The 24,544-nt window shown below is 49.6% G+C and overlaps 1 protein-coding gene across 12 annotated transcripts in view; it reads right to left on the bottom strand.

Moving 5' to 3' along the window:
- Positions 1-6,965: 6,965 nt before the first annotated feature.
- NOD2 (nucleotide binding oligomerization domain containing 2) overlaps positions 6,966-24,544 on the bottom strand; it is a 35,428-nt gene continuing 17,849 nt past the window's right edge. For 9 of the 12 annotated variants that reach the window (XM_024747385.1, XM_024747389.1, XM_024747387.1 and 6 more), the window contains 8 exons: positions 20,602-20,685; positions 20,287-20,370; positions 17,944-18,027; positions 15,977-16,060; positions 15,375-15,458; positions 13,666-13,694; positions 10,426-10,509; positions 7,763-8,942 (listed from right to left, as the gene is read on the bottom strand). In XM_024747385.1, coding sequence (XP_024603153.1) covers positions 8,791-8,942; positions 10,426-10,509; positions 13,666-13,694; positions 15,375-15,458; positions 15,977-16,060; positions 17,944-18,027; positions 20,287-20,370; positions 20,602-20,685 — 685 coding nt within the window. In that variant the 3' untranslated portion in view covers positions 7,763-8,790. Of the gene's footprint in view, positions 8,943-10,425; positions 10,510-13,599; positions 13,695-15,374; positions 15,459-15,976; positions 16,061-17,291; positions 17,688-17,943; positions 18,028-20,286; positions 20,371-20,601; positions 20,686-24,544 lie in introns of those variants that run through there. The other 3 variants (XM_024747390.1, XM_024747391.1, XM_024747392.1) reach the window with 3 other exon arrangements.

The raw sequence follows: 24,544 nt of genomic DNA, 5'->3' as shown, positions 1-24,544 counted from the left end.
GCCCTCTGCTTCTCCCGGCTCCACCCGGGTCTTGGCTTTTGGCTTAGCTGTCAAAACTGCTGTAGACTGAGAGTTCGGAGCTGGGGTGGGGAGAAGCCCAGACGCAAGCTAGGAATAGGATTTTAGGATTCCACGAAAAAGCAAAGCTTTAGAATAAGACCTAAGTTTGAATCCTTTGCGCTTTCAATTAGTAGCCGCGTGACACAGGGAACTCAATCGCTCTGAGCCTCAATTTCCCCATCTGTAAAATGGAGATAATCGGATCGCCTGTGTTACAGGATTGTCGTGAAAAATCGTATGTAAAGTCCTGACACGCAGCAAGAGCTCAGTAATGTTAAGTCTTTTCCTCTTCCTCAGATTCTGTGTGGGACCCCTGCTGTTTCTGAACCTCCGTTGCCACCTATCCCAGTTTGGAGGGACGTCTCCCTAGGGTGATGGAGGAGGGATTTCCACACAAGGCCTCCCACAGATCTGCACCCCTGGCCACCAGCCAGGACTTGGGGTGTAGTTAAGGATCTTTCAATTAGAAGGGAGATTTCTGATTCCCAAAAGTGCTCACAATATTTAAGGAAGTGCTTTTTATAATCAGTCCCAGAGCCTTGCAGCATGCCTTGCTGCACCGGATACTCCTGTTAATTAATTCCTTCTCCTTTGACATTTTAACTACCAATTATAGGAGAAGGTGATTAATACTGAGGAAGGAAGATGTGGTGTGTGTGTGTGTGTGTGTGTGTGTGTGTGTGTGTGTGTGTGTGTGTGTTTAACCATGAGAGGGAAAATTTCCTCAGTGGAAAGTGACATTTCTGAAAATCTGGAGAATTTAAACCAGTGAGTCCATAAAATAAGTCACAGGAGTGATTATTAACATTACTGGTAAACAGGCCACCCATCTCCTTTGCCATAAGAGCCCAGAATGAAATGGACATCTTTTGAAAACCTCAATCCATTCTTGTCCCTCTTTAGTCCATCCTTAGCCATCTTCATGATCACAATGCAGGAGAAAGCAATCAAATGAGACTCAACAGGCCTAACTCTAAGTGTGGCCTTAGGCAACACTGTTCCCTTCTAGATCTAGGTTCTCCAAAAAAAGTCAATAGGACTCCGAAGTCACAGTCTGGCTGTTGGGAAGAAAAATTCAGCCTGAGGACTGTTTTTGCTTGACCCATACAGTGAGGAGGAAGAAGTGGGATGAGGGAGAAAGATTTTGAATCCTTTTAGACAGGGCAAGCCCACTCCCTTTCTCCAGTTTGCCACACTCCTCACCATTCCCTATTTTATCCTGCTGGAACACGTCTCTCATTTACATTATCTGCTGGCTCCTGAAGGCATTTGAATTTGCCACCCCTGGCATAGAACATCCTCGAGTCCTTTGGGTGCTGCTAAGCCCTAGGCTTCAGGAGGGCTTTCTTCCCTACCAGCGGTGGTCAGCCCTCCTGTCACAGGTTCCCTGAATCAGTGTCAGGGCCCAAATTCATCCAACAGATATTCTTCCAAGCCAGATGGGATAAACGGGGCTTATCTCAATTACCATCTCCTATCAATTGGTAATGACCGCCTAGAACATTGTGTTGAAAACAATCCTCAAGCTGTATTCAGGCTCGCAGGGAAGAGAGATGCCTGCCAGGGGATGAAATGGGAAACGGTGTCATGGTGCTATTACTTACAGTCCTTAGTAAGCTAGCCTTTCATTTTACAGACGGGAGATTAAGGTCCAGAGAGGGAAAACAGTTTGTCAACAGTCACCCAGGAGATGAGCTGGGGCCCTGATTCTCCTAATTGCAAGCCAGGGCTCTTTCTACCTCTGTTTAAATGGATTCTCCAACTGAAATGCCCATCCTCTCTGCCTTCCAAATCCTCCTTCATTTAAGGCTCAGCCAGAGTCCACCCACTTCCCGGGGTCTTTGCTGACGGCTCCAGGCCCCATTGATCCCCTCTGTCTACCCACCACCCTGCAGCCTCTTCCACTCAGCCTGGCCCTGGCTTCACATGACCGGTGGTTCTGTTACTGTGCGAGCAGCAGGAAACACGGCAGCGTATGAGAGAGATGCCACCCTCGTCCTTTGGCAAGGAAGGCAGACCTTAAACGAATAATTACACCATCACTTAACTGGGGCGGTTAGAGGGAGCCCCAGAAGGAGAACTGCTCTGAGCACACATCAAAGGTGGCTGGGTACCCAGGGAAGGCCTATTTGAGGAAGTCATCTTTAAGATGAGGTAGGAAATATCCTGATATTTCACACTTCCACTCCCCCATCTCAGTAAATGGCAACTACCAGTTTTTCATCCAGCCTCCCGTGGGTCCAGTCCTAGGAACGTGTGCACTCATGAACTCTAAACCACAAGGCTAAATGGACCAGGCGTCCCCACAGACAAGGACACCATACCACTGCTCTCTCCATGATAGACAGGTGTGGTGTTTCAGTCAATGGCTGAGTCGAGAGCCCTCCATCTCGGGGATGTGCTTCTCTCTTAGCGAGGGCAAACGCTAAACACAACTGAACATTCTGTCTGAGGGCTTGTACTCCGGTCACCTAAAAGCTCTTTTTAATCAGATAAAAGAGATTATTTTAATCATCTTTAAACTAATCCAACTGAACTATAAATCCATGTTCTCCTGTTTGAGCTATTTGCTGTTATCAATGACAAATGATTTCTGTGTGATTTAGAAAACACACGCAGAGAGAAAAAGGGTTTCGTGCTCTCCATTGGGATCTTTGTGCTACATCTAGAATCTCATTTTGAGCAGTAGATACATTAGGAATGATCCCATGGCCCAGGAAGCCTTCCTCCCTAAGGAAGGAGACACTAACAGTGTCGGAAAAAAGTGACTCATTATCAGAATCTACCCCAGGGGCAGAAACTTCTATTTCTGCCCCTTTTAAGTAGGTGGATTCTCCCTTCATTCAACAAATATTTGGGCACCTAGTATGTGCCAGGCACCGTTCTAGATTCTGAGGATGCTGCAGTGAGCTTAGCCCATGTTCTCATGGAGTTGACATTCTAGGGGAAGGAAGAAACAAGGGTGCATCAGGTGGTCATGCTGAGAAGAGAGGACTAAGCAGGGCAGGGGCGAAGAGGTGGTTGGGGACTGCTATTTTAGGTAGATTGTTCAGGGAACGGCTCCCTTGATGTGGTAGCATGCGAACAAAGACCCGAAGGAAACTAGGAAGCCAGCCATGCCGCGTCTAGGGAAGAGTGTCCCAGTGGGAGGAGACAGGCAAGTGCGAGGGTCTGGAAGCAGTGGTGTGCTTGGCGTTGCCAAGGAAGAGCCAAGAAGCCAGTGTGGCTGGAGTTCAGAGAATGGGGGTGTGAATGACAAGGGTGAGGCCAGAGAAAACACAGGGGTGGTCCAGGCCAGCAGCAGACCTCGCCTTTTACCCGGCACCGGATGGGAAATCCTGAGGTGTTTAAATCAGAGCCCTGGCTCATCTGACTTATGTTTTAATGGGCTCACTCAGAGGGACAAGGGCCAAAGCAGAGAGACCAGTCAGTAATCAGGCAAGGGTGGGCCCCAAAGGAGCCCCTTGTTTCTTGGGGCGTGGGAGAGAGCAGGTGGGAGGAGGGGAATGTGGAACTGAAGATGTCAAGAAAGAAGGTCCAGATAAAGAAGAGATGCAGCCCTTCCTGAGAGGAAGGATTTTCAGGTGATTGACGGGGCAGGGGTAGCACTTAGGGGATTGGATTTGTGGATTTTTCTGGAAGTGATGATAGGTGGGATTACATTTAGAGAGAAAAAAAAAAAAAGGAAATCTTGGGGAATCCAAAGAGCTTGGATTGCCAGTCTGCACAGCTACAGTCTCCCCTTATGTAGTTCTCCAAGGGCAACTGCCCAGGCCAGTCCTCGATGTTGTTCATGACCTTCCTGCCCACTGGAACCTGCCACCCAGGGCCCGAGGCCCTGTGTCCCCTCCCGTAAGGCCTTGCCAGGGAGTGTGCCCTGAGCGCTGTGTGCTGCACCAATCTCCCGAGCGGGAAAGGAGGCGTGAAGGTGTTGGTGCAATAATGAAATGATGCCGCATGTAGTCTCAACGCAGCCCGCTTGGAATGGGATTCCGCCTCCCACATTTCCGTGGGGTGTATTCATTTCAGCATCTGGGTTTGGCACTCTAGGTTTTGGGAAAAAAAAACACTCAGATTGACATTTTTTTTTCTTCTAAGATGATGGTGAATCTAATTAAAGTCTCAAGCTCTTTAAAAATTCTTCTGCTCTGATACCTTTTTTTTCTGTGTGGAAGAATTAAATATTCTGAGCTACAGATCTGGAATCTGCCTGCTCCCGGATAAGCCACTGGCCACCAGCACACATCTTTCAGGTAACCTCCCTGTTGGAGAATTTTAAGAGTCCTAATTCACAAGTTACCAGCAGATACCTAGAATGCCTTTGGTGGGCCTACTGGCCTTTCGCAAGGTAGGAAACATCCACTCTGAGCTCTGACAGTAATCACATGTCAAGATCTCAGTTCCACCCTTACCTGGGCCCTCTTAAATTTTTTTTTAAAATAAATCTATTTATTTATTTTTGGCTGTGCTGGGTCTTCGTTGCTGCGCGTGGGCTTTCTCTAGTTGTTGCAAGCAGGGGCTACTCTTCGTTGCAGTGCACAGGCTTCTCAGTGTGGTGGCTTCTCTTTGTTGCAGAATACGGACTCTAGGCGCGCGGGCTTCAGTAGCTGTGGCACGCGGGTTCAGTAGTTGTGGCTCGCGGGCTCTAGAGCGCAGGCTCAGTAGTTGTGGCGCACGGGCTTAGCTGCTCCACAGCATGTGGGATCCTCCCGGACCAGGGTTTGAACCCGTGTCCCCTGCTTTGGCAGGCGGATTCTTAACCACTGCGCCACCAGAGTAGTCCCACCTGGGCCCTCTTGAGCTCTTTGTTCTCCATAATCTATCCCTGGGTTATATCATCCAGGCCCAAGGACCCCATTCCCCTTTTGATGCTGAGGTTGCCCATGGTGTTATATCTGGTGGTGACCTCTCCCACAGGCTCCAGACCCACGCCAGAACGTGGCGTCTCCATTTGACCTTTCTACTTAGATACCTCAAACTTGAAAATCCAAAACAGAAGTCTCTCCTGCTTCCGAACTTGTTTCCTCCCCAGTTACTCAAGTCAAAAATCTAGCAGATATCTTGAGTCTTCACTTTCCCTCATCCCTCTCATCCATTCCATTTGTAAACCTTTGGGAATTGACCTCTAGAATATCTCTGGAATCCATCCTTTTCTCTCCACCTCCACTGATACCCCCTGATGCTGCCCAGCTGCCTCTCCCCTGCAATGGCTCCTAGATGGTCTACTTCCTCTTCTCCTCACCCTTACCTTTATGCATTCCAGTCGCTTCTCCACCCCAGAACAAGAGAGATCTTCTTTAAATGGGTTGCATTGCACTGCTTAGAACTCTCCAATGGCCTGCCATGATTCTTTCCCATGGCCAACTAGTCCCTTCATGAACTGGCCCTACCTACCTCTGCAGACCCATGTGGTGGACTCTCCCCTTAGCTTGCCTCAAACACACTGTATTAGTTTCCTGGATGCTGTAACAAATTATCACAAACTTGGTGCCTTAAAACAACACAAAGTAATTCTCTTACAGTCCCGGAGGCCAGAAGTCCAAAATGGGGCTAGAACAAAGGTAACTGCAGGACTACACTCCCTTCAGAGGTTCTAGGGGAAAATGTGTGTCCTTGCCCTTTCCAGCTTCTCAAGCTGCATTCCTTGGCCCATGAGGCCCCTTCCTCCACCTTCAAAGCCAGGAGTATAGCCTCTTACTTCAGTGGTCACCTTGCCTTCTTCTTCTGTGTCAAGTCTCCCTTTGCCTCTGTCTTATAAAGACACTTGTGGTTGCATTTAGGGTCTACCCAGATAATCTAGGATAATATCCCTATCTCAAGATCCTTAACTTAATGACATCTTTAAGTCCCTTTTGCCATGTAAAGCAACGTTTTCAGGTTCCGGGGATCAGGACCTGGCTATTTGGGGGGGGGGTGGATTATTCAGCCTACCACACCCACCAAGCTCTTGTCCATGACAGGGTCTTTGTAAAGCTTGTTCCCTGTGACTGGAATGCTCCCCCAGGTCCCCCTCCCTCTTTGCATGGCCAGTTCCTTCTCATCTGGGGGCCTGTCACCTCACCTGTCACCTCCTCGCAGAACCTGTCTCTGAACAGCCTCCAATCCAAAGGTTTCCCTCTATCTTGAAACTTTATTCCCTTCCTAGCACTTGACACAGTGGACCTTATTTTATATATTTTCAAGTTTACTTGTTTTCTGCCTGCCTCTCCCTCTGCCCTCCCCACCAGTGCCTTGATGACAGGGCTGGTGTCTGTTCTGTTCAGATGAATTTGCAATGCAAGATGGCGCCATGCAAACAGGCTGCTCTGTCTACTCCTCTGAGAAAGCAGCCCTCCCCCCCATCTTCCTCCTGATCTTCTCTATTTGAAAGAATGGTCAGACAGAACCTGATGCCACCAACAAAGAGAACCCACCCCTATGTTCATAGCATCATTTATATGCAATGGAATATTACTTAACCATGAAAAAGAATGAAATAATGCCATCTGCAGCAACATGGATGGACCTAGGGATTATCATACTAAGTGAAGAAAGATAAATACCATATGATATCAGTTATATGTGGAATCTAGAATAGGATACAAATGAACTTATCTATGAAACAGAAACAGACTCACAGGGCTTCCCTGGTGGCACAGTGGTTGAGAGTCTGTCTACCGATGCAGGGGACGTGGGTTTGTGCCCCGGTCCGGGAGGATCCCACAAGCCGCGGAGCGGCTGGGCCCGTGAGCCATGGCCGCTGAGCCTGTGTGTCCGGAGCCTGTGCTCCGCAACGGGAGAGGCCACAACAGTGAGAGGCCCGCGTACTGCAAAAAAAAAAAAAAAAGAGAGAAAAGAAACAGACACAGAGACTTGTGGTTGCCAAGGGGGAGGGGTGGTGGGGCAGGGATGGAGTGGGAGGCTGGGGTGAGCAGACATAAGATCTATAGAATGGATAAGCAACAGGGTCCTACTGTACAGCACAAGGAACTATTTCAATATCCTGTGATAAACCATAATGCAAAAGAATATGTACCTATATATGTAACTGAATCATTTTGCTATATAGCAGAAGTTAACACAACATTGTAAATCAACTATGCATCAGTAAAATAAACTAAAATGAACAAAGAGAACCCACACACATGCTCTCCCTGGGCAAGGGCCCAGGGAGATGTCACAACATTTAACCAACCAGACACACACGAAACCATTCAAGGAAGCAGATTTCACCTTGATGAGCAGCCACGTGAGTCCTTGCTAATTAAATGCAGCTAAGAATTATTTCGCCAAGGCCCACTCCGGAGGCTGCTTGCCAAGGAGAACTGTTCTCAAACCTTCTCCTGTTAGAGACTCCCGGAGCCACTTGGAGAGAATGGAGGGAGGCCCAGGGGTCCTTCTCGCATTTCTCACATTTGCCGCAGCCTGAAGTTCATGCTGGATTAGACTCTTCTAAACCAAAGCCAAATGTGTTTTGATTGCAAGCCTATTTCTAAAACTTGCTTGTGCCTTAAGCAATCAACTCTCTGGTTGAAACATTATGTTTCCCCCCTTCAAGTAGAAAATTGTGCTTTAATAATTGACAATGTTCAGGAATATTTTTAAGTGTTTGGTCTCAACAAAGATAGCTTCGGTGACTCAATGGTTTTCTCCTCTGCGATTATGTGCGGCATAAGATTCATGGCCCTATTTTGTTATAAACACATAAACTTGGGAGAAAAAAACCAAGCGGTTTATAAATATTAACCAGTTTTTCACAGATAACAGTGTTTAAAATAATAACACTTGCACAGCACCTGACAGTTTAGAAAAGCTTCAACATGCATCATTTTGAAAAATTCAGAATAAACATTTGCTTTATAAGGAAGGGCCTTTGATTTCGCCCTGTAAACTTTGGATCCATAACTTTATATCCTAAAGCACCCTGGCACAAATAAAACGGAACGGTCTCTTATGAATATATTTTGGAAGTCTGCTACCAGAGTTCAGTTCACAGGCATCAGAGTGGGGCTGTTCAAAATTCTGGCCCAGATTAATTTTAAAAAGCTGCATTTGGATGGGGAGTGGTTTCCAAAGGTTTAACTGAAGAGTAATTGATTTCACTGGAAATAAAGGTCCAGGTGTGATACCAGCTGTAGTGTGGTCATATTTTTCTTGAAAATCTAGAATGTCTTGAGGAACACATGGCTGTCATGTGTCCCCTTTCTAAAATGTCTTAAGTACCAGAAGGAGAGCAGGGTAAATTAAAGCCCTTCCCATCCGGGATGTGTGGGGTGCTGAGCGGAATGGGAGGGCGGGAGGAGGGCTGGGCTGTAACGGAAGGAGCAAAGATGAGAACGCCGGTATTCTGAATCCTCAACCACAGAGGAAGTGCCATGTACGGGGGTCCAGGATGAGTGGAGGAACCAGACATAGAGAACAACCTAATGGGTGACCATGAGTTGAAACACAGCAGAAAGTTGCTTCCTGAATACCCCTCCTCACGTGGAGCTCTCTGCACCAATAAGCACGCAGTGGCATCCGTGGCTCCACTGACCTGTGTCAGGTTGGCCCGAGACCAGCCCCATCATGTAGAGGGGGGCTGCCCCTCTTCTACATCCCAGGATTGAATCTTGGGAAGAACTTGACAGGAAAAATAGGCTTTGGGAAAGTCTGCTCTGCGGGGCACTGATGCGCCTTCCTCTGCCAGAACAAAGGTGACCTATTGGGCTGGCCCTGGGCAGGACCAGGTTCCATCTGAGTGGACTGCTGTCAGAGGTCATCCCGTTTCTGGGATCCAAACCCACGGCCTGCTCCCAAACAAACTGAGATGAACGTTGACCTGGAGACATCAAAGCAAGAGTCTGGTGTCCCTGTGGCTGAGCTTCTCAGTTTCCTCCGGAGAGAAAGTGTTTCCTCGGAGCCTGAAGGGGATAAAGCAAAGAGGTTTGAATAAGACCAGGACCAGAGCAGTGTTTTCAACCGGGAAGCTGCCGCTTTATGAACTCATGCCTGGATGGCCTGGCCCTCCGGCCCAGCTGCAGCTCTCCTGGGAGAGAAGTCTATGCAGGTTTTACCTTCTGTCAGCCAGGATGGCTCATGAATCACTGGGCACGATTTAACAAGCCTTCATGGCTCTGCAGAGTCCACGCTGGGCCCAGCCAGCCCTGACTCCCAAGGCTGGCCATTCTTTTTAAGGCAACAGCAGAATCTGTCAAGAATGCAATGAGCAAATCCCAATGTCCTCCCGAGCTCTGCCAATAACACCAGAACCCTTAAAATATCAACCTGATGCTAGCTTGCTCCCCCTGGACACAGAATGCGACATTTCTCAGAACTGTGCGATGGTTTAAGAAAAAAATAAAGCCCACGCTCTACCCAGGACCCGAGGACCTCACAGGCTACAGGGATTACACAATCGCACAGAAAGGAAAATTCTCTCCATCGTAGGACAGATTTTTACAAGTCTTTATTTTTAACTTCATCATTTGATAGCTACAGTTGCTACTGCCTTGATGTGCTTTTTGAGGGAGGGACAAATCTGCATATGTAAAGCAGGGTTCACGGGCTTTCAGGGATGAGGCATGTAATATACAGCAGCCGAAGGGGCCTGGTCCAAGCCAATCGGCATGGTGGGGTTTAGGGTCAGCCTGAGCCGGTTTGCCCAGCTGAGTGGGGTCAGCCTGTCCTCTACTCTGCTTAACTACTGGCATTCTAAATGGAGTTCCAGAGTGGCCAGCTTTTTTTGAGAAACCGCTGAAAGATAGATTTTTATAGGGAATGTCCTCATTTTAAAATATTGGTTTCTAGCCCAGTGCCTGAAACATATGTAGTGTCATTCACTCATAACATGTTAAATCAGGAGAAACCTTTCTACCTATAATCTGAGTGATAAATATGTATTTATCCAGGGGGAAAGAAGAAGGAGAAATCTTTGAAGTTGTGATTCACTGCTCTTTTCAAATACATAAAGGAACATGGCTTTTCATTACGTATAAGACTTGGAAACACTGGCCAACAGTTCCCATCCTGTGTAACAGCCGCCCAGAACTGCAGAGGGTCTAATATAAGAGCATTGACCTGTGAAGGCAGATGTGATACCCCGGGAAGGCAAGAGCTGAGTTCTTTTCTCTGCTTCCCTCTTCAACCACACCCCAAATCCCACACGATTGCCTAGAACAGAGACATTCCTGAATAAACGCTCATGATTTAAAAATGAGAGAGTTGGTCCCAGCTTAGAAACATGATGACATCTTTCCCAGGGAACCAGATCCATCACATGCAGAATGGGACTAAATGTCAGGGTCATAAGGGATCTTAGAAATTCTCAAGTTTCTCTCTCCCTTCACCCCAATTTATAGATTGGAAAACTGAGGGAGGTTAAAGAGGCCTGCCCAGGGACCTTACCAGACTTCCAGGATGGTGTCATTCTTTTCAAGGGCCTGCAGGAGGGCTTCTGCCCCAAGGGAGGTGATGCGGTTGTTAGACAGCCTGGAGAGGAAGATGGAATGGTGAGCTTTGAGGATGCTTGCTTCTCTTCTTGAGCCTGTTTAATTAAAGGAGGCTTTGGGAGCTGGCCAGCCTCCTGAAGCCCACCTGCCCCCTCAGCATGTCCCTCTCCTGCCAGAGACTGCCCAAAGTGAAATGCACCCCTCTCTCCTCCATTCACCAGATGAGTATTAAGTAGCTGCTCCCTTAGGAAGGAGCATGGTGGTTAACTATGTGTATTTTAGGGCCAGACCTCCTGGGTTCAAATCCACCTTACGCTACTCCCTTTTTGATCTCAAGCAAATGAGTCCCAATTTCCTCATCTGTAAAAGGGACCTAGAAGAGTACCCACCTCATGGAGTACAAGAATTAAACAAAGAATGGCATATTCTCAGGCACTGGGCACTGTAGTTAACTGACAGAAAATAATCAACGAACAGTAATATTGTCATTTAAGAGCCTTGGGGGCACAAGGACACAGACTAAAGAAAATACGAGGTTGGAAATGGGGAGGGAAGATGGCATACAGTCAGGGGCAGCAGGGGGAGAGCCAAGTGGTCCCCACACTGCTCTTTTGTTCACAGCTGGCCTTCTATAATCTCCACTACCTGGCTTCCCCCTCAACAATTTCAGGAACTTCTGAGAAGCTGACCCTAAGGCAGTGCTAAAAATAACAGCAGGCAATATTTTTAGAGCTCTTACTATGTGCCACGTCATAACCTACGTCACCTGGGCTCACGCTCAGAACCCTACGTGGAGGGTTCAGTTTTTACCCCATTTATACTTGAGGCAACTGAGGGACAAATCCAAGCAGGAACGGCTGGTAATGGTGGAGTTGGGGTGCAAACCCCAGCTGTCAGTCTCCAGAGCCTGCAGTCTTAACCAAGGCTTGGCACAGACCACGTCTGGAAGAAGGATGTAAGCTTTGCTTTTCTTTTTTAAGATATGTGAGAAGCTTGATTTTTATGGGGAAACAGTGGAGGAGGATACAGTTCAGTGGTGCTGAATTATAAGACTCTCGACAGAGCAGCGTGGGACATCGGCGGCTCCCACTGCCTGGCATCTGTGGGGTTCGAGTGGGGTAAGTCTATGACAATGAGGGAGGACAAATGCGCCTCATCCGCACACGGTCGATAATAAACCAGGTATTGCCAAGAGCCGCCCTGCGTGCAAAGCCCGGGATCCCAGCGCAGACAAACCCAAGCTTCACCAGGGCCTCCGAGCCCGAGCTTCATCCATGTGACGAGTGGAAGTGTTTTCCCCAAACACTTGGCAACTTCCTAGCCCCTGTGAAGCAACACAAACCAGTGTTGCCAGGGTGGATGGCGGGTTGGCAGCAAAGCAGACGTTCTCCCAGCTGCAGCTGTCTGCTGGTCTCGGAAGGTGAGTGTTTTCCCCGGGCCACGCTTGCCAGGGCAGAGGCCAGTCTCCTCTAGCAAAAAGGGCCATCTGCTGGTGCCCTGACATACCTGGGAAATGAGACCTTTGGCACCATGGCTGGTGTGGCGCCAGCCTCAGAGAGCACCGTTCCACAAGCCTGTGGTGACCACTGGCTGGGCCCCTGCTCATACCTGCCATCCCTCTCCTTGTGGCATGGGTCCCTGACCACCGAGTGCGCCTGTAGTCGTCCCCTGATCACCTCCCCGGCAACACCACTGCTGCCCAGCCATCCAGCTCTGGACCCGCAGGACCTCCATGAGCTGCCATCCCCTTTCACCAGCTTCCTCCACTGCCCTCAGCCTGATCTACTTTGCATCTCTCACCTGGAAGGGTGCAAGAGCCTCCTGCCTGGTCTCCCTGCTTCCATCTTACCCTCCTTCCACCTGTTCTGCACAAAGCAATAAGCACGATCTTTGGATGATATAAATCAGATCACATGACTGCCCTCATTAAAACCCTCCGAAGCCTTCTCAATGTCCTTAGAATAAACTCCCGAATCTTTCCCAGAGCTCTGAGACTGCTGTGGCCAGCTCCTTCCCACTCCACCATCCACTACAGTCCAAGCTCACAGGCCCTCCTTCTGTTCTCAAAACCACCAAGCTCGTTTCTGCCACAGGGCCTTTGTACTTGCTGTTCTGCCCACCTGGATTGCACGTCCCTAAGACCTCAGCATGGCGGGAACCTTCTTGTTATTCAGGTTTCAACTCAGATGTCACCTTCTTAGAGAGGCCTTACCCAGCAGCAAATCCCCTACCCTCTCCAGTCACTCCCTGTCATCTCTCTCTGGAATTTTCTTGAGAGCACTTATTACTAACAGAAATGGTCTCATTTGTTTACTTGTTCATCATCTGTCTCTCCTGCTCAAATTTAAGAGCTATGTGAGCAGGGGCCTTTTTACCACCCTATCCTCAGTGCCTCAAAGAGAGCCTGGCATGGACTGGGTGCTCCAGAAACATTTCTTGCATCAATACATAAATGGATGAAGGCACACATAAGTAAAAGCAAGCATGCCCGCCTGCATAACACACCAAGAGGAGCCACTGGGAATGACCATCAGGATTCTCCTGCCTGAGTCAGAGAGGACCCCTGGAGGGGGGGAAGGGCCCAGCCTGTAAGTCACTATAGCAGATGCTGTGGGCAACCCACCCATATTGCCTTAGCTCTCACCTCTACCTCTGAGGGCTGCTTGCCGGGAAGACCCCCATTCTCTGCCTGAGGCCTTTCTGCTGACCCCAGGAACATGCTCAGCCATGTTCGGGGCAAGCCAGATGTGCCAGAAAACAAATATCCCCACAAGCACACTTCAATATGTGAAGGACAGCAGCTGGTGGATAAACACCCCCGCTGCCTCTCGCCCACAGGATTGTACCCCAGAGGTCCCCAGTGATAACCGGCTTGATAACACACCTTTTTTGGGTTACTGTCCCTCCCCGGCCTCATTTCACTACCCTCTCGCCAGTGTTTGCGGGGACTACCTCCCAAGTAAACAATGTACACTGGAACCCCTGCCTGGGATTGGGGGAACACAGAAAAAACAGCAGTTTTCTACCAGGCCACCTCCTGTGAGTTAGTCAGGTTGGGAAGCCTTCCAGATCTCTGATTCAGAAACACCCCCTCCCAAGGCCAGTCATTACTGGCCCAGCTCCTGCGTACAGGTTCCTTACTTCAGGACTTTCAAACTTGAATTTTTCTCAAGTCCTTTCGCGAGATAGCACACACCTTCATCCTGGACATGGTTCTCCTCCAGGCTGGCAAGAACAAGGGAGAAAACCCAGTTGATATGGTAATGTTTATTATGGAAGATGACGCCAATAAAAATGAATGCATGTGCCCCCTCCCCCCCCCCCCCAGTTAAGAATATCCAACATCTGAAAACCCACATTTACCAGTAAAGTAAGAACAGGCCAAGCAGGGTATGAGGGTTCTCAATTCCTGGGACATCTCTGGGAGAGAATTTGCCCCAGGGCTCCTTCACATAAGAAGTTCCCTCATGTCCCAGTGACTCAATACCCATTTTCCCTTTCTTTCTCATTAATGGAAGGCTAATGTCATTGGGAGCAGCCATGTGCTTGGTGGAAAAACTATGTTTCCTGCTCTCCACTGCAGCCAGGGTTGGCCAAGTGACATCCACATGGCCACCAACACATAAGGAGAAACTGACAGATGGGACCTCTGGGAATGTTCTTTAAAGGGGAGAGACCCAGCCTTTTGCCCTTCCTGGATATAGAGACTGAACCTGGACTACAGAAGGAGTGCTGTGGGTGCTGCAGCAGCCACCTTGTGACCATGAGGAAACCAACCATGAGGATGAAACCACACGCTAAGGATGTGAAGGATTAGAGAGATAGAGTCCAGACCCCTGCTGACCTCATGTAGCTGCCATACCAGCCCTATGCTGCCTACCTCCAAACCACACGTACATGAAAACATCAATCCTTTACAAGTTTAAGCCACTGTAAATAAAGGTATTCCATCACTTGCAGCCTAATGCAGTCATAACCGATACACTCACAGTGAGGCACTCCTCTAACAAGAAATTCCAATCAGGATATACTCAATGGTACAATGGCAGTGCTAGTGAGCCCTGGGCCCTGCTAGTGGGCCCTGCCAAGGCCCATTGGCAATATTCATTTTGTGGCCATGCTCATAGGTTTCAGTGCCTTTATGCTTCCTGGAAAAATCAAACATTCAGCATTTTATCTCCCTGATATAATTTGGAACTGCCCAGAATATGTCAGAAGAAGGCTAGACAAGTGGCAGCTAAAGGATGGAAAGCTTGGAATCAGGATAAATAGGATTCATGGTTCATCTTTTAACTTCCGCCAAACTCCACTCCACCTTGCACGTGACCCTGACTTTAATATCCAGTGTCCTTAGGCACTCACATTCACCTCGAAAAGACAAAACAGCAGTCACTGGAGCAGCAGCAGCAGCAAGAGTAGTAGAAATACTGTCACTACTACAATTTCACATTTATGCTTACACACACTCCAGACACTGTACAAAGCTCCTCACAAGCATCACCTCATTTAATTCTTACAGAAGTGTTTTATAGTGGAAAGCATCCATACTCTCATTTTACAGGTGAGAAACTTAAGATTCAGAGATTGTTACTTAACTTGCCTAAGATCACAGCAGGCCTTGAAGGTCAGCTGGCTGGATTCCAGAGTCTGTTCTCTTAACCGTTATGCCCCAGGGAGGCAGTAAACAAACCAACAAACCAATCAATATAATTAAATGAAAAGAATTAGCACCTATATGCCAGGCTCTATAAGCTTCATGTCACCCAGGACAAAGACAAACACAATCACCCAATCATTCAGACATCCGTCTTTGTCTTACACACACAATGGCTTCCACAGATGAGGCCAGAGAATGAAGAAAGGCTGATGTCTGCCTCTCTAGAGCAATGAATCTCCCAAACTCACCAGAGTTCTTCCAGGGCCATGTTCTTTTCCAACATCAATGCTAAGGCTTGAGCGCCCACACTGCCAATGTTGTTCCCCACCAGGCTGGATGTAATCAAGGAACAAAAATATGTCAGAGCAGGGAGGGACCTCAGAGATAAGATAACCCATGAAGTGCAAAATGCATGGCACACATTGCCCCATGTCCTAGTCTGCTCCGTGTCAGACATCACTAATTGATTACAGTGCCAGACATCACTAATTGATTACAGTGCTCTTTTTCATTAAGCCCAGAAGTAGCTTTAGAATCCTTCCCAACATAGTGTACTGGGCAGCCCCCACTAACAGACTGGAGTTGGCCCTTGAGCTAAAGTGTATCTGATCTAGCCCAAGACCTTCAGTGTACAGATAGGGAATCAAGACCCCTGAGAGGAGAAGTGACCCAAAGTCACCCAGAAAGACTCAAGTGTCCTGATTCCAAATCTAGTGGTTTCTCTTTATCATCCAATTATCTAATACAGGGGGCTAAAAATGAAGTTCAAAGGTCTTCAGAACTGGCCCAAGCTCCTCCCTCCTCCTATTGGCTCCCCCATGACAATTTCAGGACAAACACTGAGGCATACCTGAGCCACCTCAAGCTCTGGTGATCACCCAAGGCTTCAGCCAAGGCCTGGGCTCCCCTGTCACCCACCTTGTTGCCCCAGAGCCTGAAAAGTCCAACAGATAGTGTCAGTGAGAACCTGCCATGTGTTCTAGACATGTGCCTTTCCTCTCTGTGGCCCCAATCAGAGGGGCAGGACCACCCAATCCCAGAAAGTTCTCAGGGGGACTCCTAGGTCCCAGCAAAGTGAATTTGCCTCCATTTTTTGGAGGGATGGCCAAACTTCACTCAGGTTTTTTTAGCTTCTTTAAATCAGGCTTACAAAATAGTTACAGACCCACCCAGTGTACACCCTCAGGGACGAGGAACTCATTCTCAATGCCAATTCATGGTAGTGATATTTTTCCTGACATTAGCTCAGACGTGCTTGTGCTAACTGCCACTCATGAGTCCCTAACTACCTCTGGGACCACCCAGAACAAGGCTAACTCTTCTTCCACAAGCCAGCTCTTCATTTCTTCCTCCTTCTTCACATCCCCGGGCCCTTCACGGCATCTAACTCCACCTTTTGGCTCATACACCTCAGACACACCCTAATTTGGACACACCCCCTTTCAAAGGTGAAGCCCCGGTCACACCTTGGGACCTGGCCATTTTATGTGTGGGAAGTTAGGCTGGACCTGTAGGTGCCCACGTGAGCAGAGACAGTGGCCCTGAGATGCTCACTGCACTTTCACTCATTAGGTGAATAGTTATTGAGCTCCGGCCCTGTGCCAGCACTGCTCTGTGCTCCGGGGATGTGACACTGTAATAGCAAAAACCCTGCAAACAACCTAAAGTGTGCAGCGACATGCAACCAGCCAAACGCATCACGACATCCACCAGAACACTAAGGCAGCTATTCTTTAAAAGATGAGATCATGTCATATGAAAAAAATGCCTATAAGAAAAACAAAATGCAAGCTACAGAACAGTTTGTATCATATGATAGTGTTTGGGATTTTAGCACAGGGCCAGGCCCAGACAGGTACCTTAATAAATAACGTGTTGAAAGATAAACATCCCCCGATGTGCAAGATGTGATCTCAAGCAGGAAGGAACTCGGTGGGGCTGTGGCCACCCTTTCCTAGACTCTGTGCTGCTACCAATGCATCCTGGAAAAGGTGCTGATGTCTCCAGCAACGCGGTCCCACTCGGGGCTCAAACTGAGCTGGAGGGCAACTTGCCTGACTATAAAATGGGTTGGAACACCCAGCCCTAAGGTCATTCTCTCTTCCTACAGTCTTGGGTTCTAAAGCCCCCAGTTATTATCAAATGGATCCTAGTTTACACCAGGAGAAGATAGGACAGGAGAGGGTCTGCAGGGAACTGTACAGGTACAACACTGGAGGGTATCGCTCTGCCCAGCAAACAGAGGAAGCCCCACTCAGGGGCCCTGAGGTCTGCAGGACTGCCCTCCCTGCCTGCGTCTGACCCCTCTCCCCTCCCTGGCAGGCCTGGCATGACCCTACGGGTGGCAAGGGCTCTGCAGGACTTGGTGCAGCCCCTCCCATCCTGGGTTCAGTGTCCAAACTTCCCCACTTCCTTCTCTTTCCTTGGCTCTCACCCCAGGCTGCGCATCACCTGGGGAGCTTTTTTAAATTACTGATTCCTGGACCTTGTATCTGGATATTTCATTTAATTGGTCTGGGGCAGGCAGTGGCATTCTTCAGGAGCTCCCAAGTGGTTCCAACCTATAGACAAAGGTGAGAAGCACAGCCCTAGCACCCTCGAGGACTTCCTGCCACCTCTCATGGGCTCTGCCCTCCCCCAACCCTGACATCCTGAACTTCCTGTTTATTGAGCTCGAGGCAAGGCAGAGGCAGCCTAGGGCCGCCCACGCTCTCCCTGCCTCGCCCTCCCCACTGCAGCCTGGGTGGCCTCTGGGGCCTTTTGGCTTCGCCTGCCCCTGAATCCTCACAAGCCCCTCCGCCCCAGAATCCCACCTACCCCAGGAACTGCAGGGAGGCATTGGCTCTGAGCCCCTGGGCCAGCACCTCGGCTCCCGCGGCTGTGATGTGGTTGTTCCCCAGCCTGGAAGGAAAAGACAGAGGAGGCTGAGAAAGAGAGCAGGATGGGAGGCCCGGGTCTGGTGGGGGCAGTGCGGCCTGGACAGAGAAACAGGGAAGAAAGCTTTGAGGACTTCTCTGCAGGATGCAGGAACCAGCCCTCCAGTTCCAGCTGGGCAGACGCAGTGCGTGCTGTTCACGCCGGGGGAGCTCCCTCAAGGCTCCTGCGGACTTCATTTTCCACCAGCAAAGGGAAAGGAGTGGAAGGGCCTGTTTTGCAAAGCGATGGGACAGGTTTGAGCAGGAACCACAACAGGCAGCCAGCCGCCCAGGAAGGAGGCTTCTCCCAGGGAGCAAGGGTGACTCACTTTTCCCCTCTCTCCTCGCTAGACCCTGCCTCCCCCCTGCAGCCTTCCCAGGTTCATTGTGGCTGCCCGGTAGCCTCCACCTGTTTGGAAAGGGCCTGGAGCGGGCCAAGGTGGCTGAAAGAAAGAAAGGGATCCTGCTAAGCCTTCGGGCAGGGGTCAAGGAGGGGGTTTCAGCAAAATCCAGACACCTCAGAGAGTTTCAGGGAGGTTCCCAGAACTCTCGCCCACAGCTCGAGGCTTCCTGGAATAATAATACAGTTTCATCTTTCAAAAAACTTTCATACACTTTAAGCCACTCTGGCTGACAACAATCCTGTAGGGCAGGTATTAGTATTCCCTTCCGGAAGGGGTGTGGCAGCCTCTCAAACCTCTGAGCTTCCTGGATAATGAAAGGCCCCAGCTGCCGTGCTGGGAAGTCCAATGTCCCCTCTGCACCAAGGCCTGTTTCCAACGGGCTGCTCCCAGCCAAGGACTGGGAGACCTGAGACTCCTCTGCTGGGCACACTGGCTGGAGGACTCCCCAACAGCCTTCTGTCCTCTCCCCGATCTGCACTGGGGTCTAAGATGCTTCCTCCCACCCCTCCTTCCTTCCCTTTCTCCCTCACTCAGGGTCAGACCTACACTGCAGTCGGCCAACTCTCCCAGCCTCCCCCAGCTTCCTTCCCCAATTTTCCCTTATAGGCATTTTCCCCAATAAACGTGTTGCACATCTTATCCCTCCTGGGAGCACTGGATGAACAGAATAAACGTGCTGAGAGCTTACGTGATTTACCCACCATCTTTCAGGCACTAAGCTCCCTATAGAAAGCACTCACTATATTGTACCAGCTCTTGATGTATGTTGACTCACTTAACCATCACAACAACCTATGAGGTAGCTACAACCATTATCTCCATTTTATACAAGGGAAAACAGAGACACAGCGATAGCGGGCTGACCCAAGGTCACACAGCTAACGAGAATTCAAATCTCAGGGATGCTGGACCCAAACCTTGGTTGGTCGGGCTCCAGAGCCCTGTGCTCTCAACTATGATGCCATATCGACCAAAAACACAGGTCTCAAGTTCTGGGTGCAGCACCTTTCTGCTGCCCTAGAGCCCTCCCTGGAGGTTGGGCCAGCCCAGCTCTGGCCACAGCTGCTCTCGGGTTCCAGAGTTGGGAGGAGCAGGTGATGGCAGCAAAAGAGAGTCCTGGGTACAGAATGACACCTCTGGTGTTGGCCTCAGCAGCCCCGCCTGAGACTGAGTCAGCAATTTCAAAATGGCAGCTCCTATCCCTAAACCCAGCCCAGCAGGTAGAAAGAAAGGACGGAGGCAACTCCTCACTTTGTCTTCTTTTACTGCCTCATAAATCCAGGAGGCAAGAATATCCCAGAGAGAAAGAGAAGCCAGGCCAACCCAGGGACTAGCTGGAGGGGCGACACAACAGTGTCAGGTGGGAGGGAGACTCCAGTCGAGGCCGAGAGGGCTGGGAGCAGCAGAAACGCAGACTTCCCAGACTGGACCCCCCCCAAGCAGTAAAAGGACCTTCTGAGAACTTTTTGGCAACTGGCTGCCTCGCTGTGGTGACAAGTGACGGCTGCATTCCGCCCCCTGCCAAGCACGTGCTCAATGTACATCAGGGAACTCGGGCACCCCAGAGAGCTGGTGACACTCTTAGACACAGGGAAGAAAAAGGTCCTGGAAGCCCTCTTCAGTCCTGGGAGATAAAGGTCAAAGGGCAGGAAGCCTCAGCGGAATTGGTCCAGAGTTTGCTGGGGAGGTCACAGCATTAGTGAAACCCTGCTCTCAACGAGACACTGCCCCTGTATTCAGCGAGGAGATCACGCGCCCCATTATGAGCCGAGACCAGACCAAACTGATTTAGTTGTGGGGATGAGAAACAGTCTCCAGGGGTAGGGAAGCCCCAGGCTCACCTCAAAGCCAAGAAATTCTGCTTGCATGCGAGGAGCTTGGCCATGGAGTGTGCACAGCCGTCGGTCAATTTGTTGTTGAAAAGACTGGAAAGTTCCGAGAGAGAAGAGACGTGGAGATGAGATGAGGCACGGTGGACAGCGGCCACCCAAAGCCCGGGTAGCCGGGTCCCTCAGGACAGGAGTCCCCTGTGCCCTCCGGCCACGCAAACGTCCCTGTCCCAGCCTGTCCCTTGCTCACAGCTGTTGCCCAGGCGGCATGGCCTGGAGTGAGGCTGGGGACACGGGGCCAAACGTCCACGGCCCAGCCTGACTTACGCTAACTTCTGCAGCTGCTCACAGCGAAGAGCATGTTCAGTGAGCTTGCAGATGCCTCGGTCTGAGACGTTGTTATCTCGCAAGCTGAAAAAAGACAAAATAAATAAATTTGAAGACAGAGCCGATGAGAGAGGGGAAAAAACGAACAAAACCCCAAAAGAGACCTTTGCTCAAGCCAGAAGTGCCAGCATCTGTGCTTCTGGTAAACGCTGCAAGGAAAGAGCACCCCAGAAAAGCGGAGACTCCCCCATGCCTGGCCAGGGTGCTGACGTCACTCACTCTGTAGGGTGGGGGGCCTCGGAAGTGGGGACCCAGAGCCCACGCAAATAAATAAATAAATAAATAAATACAGACTCTCGGGCCCTCCCCTGGGGCTGGTGAGTCTGCAAGTGTGGGGAGGGGCTCAGGGATCTCTGTATTTTAATAACTGTGTCCATGATTCTGCATCTTCAGGCCAACTTGGGAGGCCCCGACTTAAAGGTTAACACCTCAAGCTCTCTGGAGTCCCTCAAAGGAAGTTCTGATCCTGGCAGCCACTTACTAGCTATTTGCTGGTCCCTTTATCTGTAGAAAAGGAAGGATGGTAATGCCGACCTCACTGGGCTCTTGGTGAGGATTTAAAGAGATAGCGCACATAAAGCCCTGTGAGCACCTGGCACATAGTAAAAACTACCTGTAATATGATCACTGGCACGTATGGAGCCCTTCCCAATAGTAACAATATTTAATCTTCCTTAACCTTTTTTTTTGTTTTTGTTCATTTTTTTTCTTCTTTAATCTTTAATGAAGTAGGTACTATTCTGTCCACCAGAGAGAAGGAAACTGAGGCCCAGCAAGTGAAGCGCCTTCACTGAGGTTGTGCAGCACCTAAAGGATTGCCGCCTAGGTTTTCTGGCTCCGAAGGCCACTCTAAACGATGCCGTTGTGCAGCCTCTCCCTTCCGGCCTGCTCTGGGCTCTTAACGTCAGATTCATGCATTGGCGGCATGAATCAACTCAGAAGGTTTAGAGCAGCATTTTTAAATTGGAAAAAGAAGAGAAAGGAAAAAGAGAGCAGAGTGCATCACGGTTAATAAGTCATTTTGTGAAATTTCAACCTGACATGCCCGCGTGCTTGCTTACACCCTCTCTCGCTGTGGGTCACAGTCAAAAAACTTCGAAAGCCATCGCCCTAGAGTCAGAATCGGGGTCTACAGAAACCTACACGCATTGGGGCACTTTGTGTATGGGGCTTCTTGAAGCCTGAGGGTTTTGGTTGGCATGGAAACAGCTTCAAGTGGGAGAGATGCAGCTTGGCACTGTGGGAGAGAAACCTCTCTCTCCTTCCCTTTCTCTCTCTTCCCCCCTTCCCGCCTGCCCTCCCTGTCTCTGTCTCTTTCCCTCTGTCCCTCTGCCCCGCTCCCTCATTCACTATCTGTCTCTGTCTGTCTCTTTCTCTGTCACACACAGGAAATGCCCACGCAGCAACCTCATGGTTTCTGCCCCTCCCCTGTAGCAATGGCGGTTTCAATACCAAGTGTGTGGGGGGTAAATCTCGGTGGAACTTGGTCAGGGACTTTCACTGTTAATGGAAAATCAGGCTGGTTCCCACAGAGCAGCAGTCTTCACAGTGTGGCCTCTGAACCGCTTGTAGCAGCATCACTGAGTTAAAAACCTAGATTCCGGTGCCCTCACCTCAGACCTACAGAATGGAAACCACTGGGAACAGGCCCAAGAATCTGCATTTCCACAAGTCCCTCTGCACACTCCGGTCTGAGCGTTAGAACCAGACCATCCTGGTCTTTCTCTGAAAATCGAGGCAGGGCCCCAGCCTCCACCCAACCCTTCCGCACACCGTGGCAGTCACGTGGGCCTTCCCAGCCCAGGAGAAGGGGAGCCACTCATTCTAGGGATCCATCTATGAGGATTATCCAGACCAGAGTCCTTGGCACTGGTCTTGAACCCCCTGGGGTTCAAGGACCCTTTGGAGAACTACTTTGGAGGTCCATTATCCAGAAAAACACACATTCATATTTCTATCAGAACAGCTCCCACAGACAGGTCTCAAAATTCCTGAGTGAATATATCATGATTCCTACTTCCTGGGGAACTAGGGTATTGGGCTGCCATCTTCCGTCTACCCAGCCAGATCCACTCTCCCCCTTCTCTGCCTGGCTCTCGGTGGGGAGCTGATTCCAGTGGACTACATCGCAGACACCCTGCTCCAGCTCCCTGTGGGTTAAGGCGACAGTGGGGAGGACAGGAAGGCCAGGGTTTACCCCCAGCTCTCGCCCTTCCAGGCTGCTGCAGCCTCGGTCCTTCCAGACAGACCTCTTGCTCCTCTCAGCCAAGAGCCACTCCTCCCATCCCCCACCCCTTCAGGTCTAAGAAGGCCAACAGCCCTGTCCCTACCCCATCTCCACTGTCAGTGGCCCCAGGACCCTGCACCATCTCTACCTGCTCTTCCTAACTCCTGCCCAAGCTTTTGTAAGCTGTCCCTTTATTAAACTCTCCTGAAATCATCCAAATCAGCTTCCTCCCTATATATACATGTTTATCACATACATTAACTATGTATCATATACATATTAACTCTCTATGATATGTTATATATTACATTATTATTGCATTGTATTTATAAATCTATGACCACGGTCCTGATAACAAAGGCCACCACACAGTTTCTAGTAGAGATCCATGTGTTTGGCTCCGTGCAGAAAAAAAAATCTCGCTGCTTTGGCCCAGAGAAGGTAGGTCACCCTAATAAAGTCAAGGAGAGGTTTCTTCTTTGCTCAGGGTCAATCTAAGGTCACCTGGGGTAGACCAAAAGCCCTGGAGAGGCTGTGAGTCAATTTCAAGCTATAACTTCTGCATTCTCAGAGGTTTAAAGCAGGGAGCAGGAAGGCTGGAAGGGAAGCTGGGGAGCCTGCAGCATGCTGGCCACCTGACCTGGGCACACCCTCTGCCCTCATCCGGCCCAAGATGTGAAGAGAGGTCCACGGGGGCTGGGGCAGAAACATGGGAAAGCTCACACCTTCAGACAGGGGCTGAGAGCGGTAAGGGCCAGGCCCAAATCTCTCCACTACATAAGGAATAAAAAAGCAGGTGAAACTCTGTGGCCACTTTCTATCTCTTGGGTCTCGAAATTTCCATCTCATTGGGATTTTAAAGACTCTCATGGGACTATGGGATTAACAGATGTACCCTACCATATATAAAATAGATAAACGACAAGGATTTACTGTATGTCACAGGGAACTATATTCAATAGCTTGTAACAATCTATAATGGAAAAGAATAGAAAAACTATACAGACATAGACATATATATGTATAACTGAATCACTTTGCTGTACACCTGAAACTGATACACTATTGTAAATCAACTATATGTCAATTAAAAATAAATAAATAAATACATTTTAAAAAATAAAAGAAAATCTCTCGTGGGGTGCAAGTCACCTTTGATTTGGAGGTGGTTCCTAATACAAACACATATTACACCCAACTTTGCCTGTGACTTAAAGGTTGCCCTGGTGCCTCTGAAGCCCGTCCACACACAGGTTGCTTGTGGAGAACAGAGACTGGTAACCAGAAAGATGTGATTTGTGAATCCTAGCTCTGCCATCTCCTATGTGACCCTGGACAAGTTACCTCATTTCTGGGAGCCTCTAATTGAGGATAATGGGGAAAATAATGTCCCTGCCTATAGCCCAGGGTGGTCATGGGGATTAAAGGAGGTATTTCTGGGAAGAGCGTAACACTGTGCCTGGCACGTGGACCATTTCATGAATTACGACTATCGCTATCATAAGTCGAAACTAAGGCCCAGACTGGGGAGGGGACTCGGCTGGGGTTGCACCAAAGGGGTGGCAGGGCCTGGGGCTGGGCCTGGATTCCTGGCTCCCAGCACGGGGCTCCCCTACCTGCACCCCGATGGTGGCATTCCCCCTGTGCCCGGCCAGC

This window comes from Neophocaena asiaeorientalis, unplaced genomic scaffold (genome assembly GCF_003031525.2).
Source record: "Neophocaena asiaeorientalis asiaeorientalis breed wild unplaced genomic scaffold, Neophocaena_asiaeorientalis_V1.1 scaffold438, whole genome shotgun sequence".
In the NCBI taxonomy this organism is placed as follows: Eukaryota; Metazoa; Chordata; class Mammalia; order Artiodactyla; family Phocoenidae; genus Neophocaena; species Neophocaena asiaeorientalis.
Note: the sequence above shows the minus strand (reverse complement) of the source record. Positions and strands in the feature narration are given on the sequence as shown.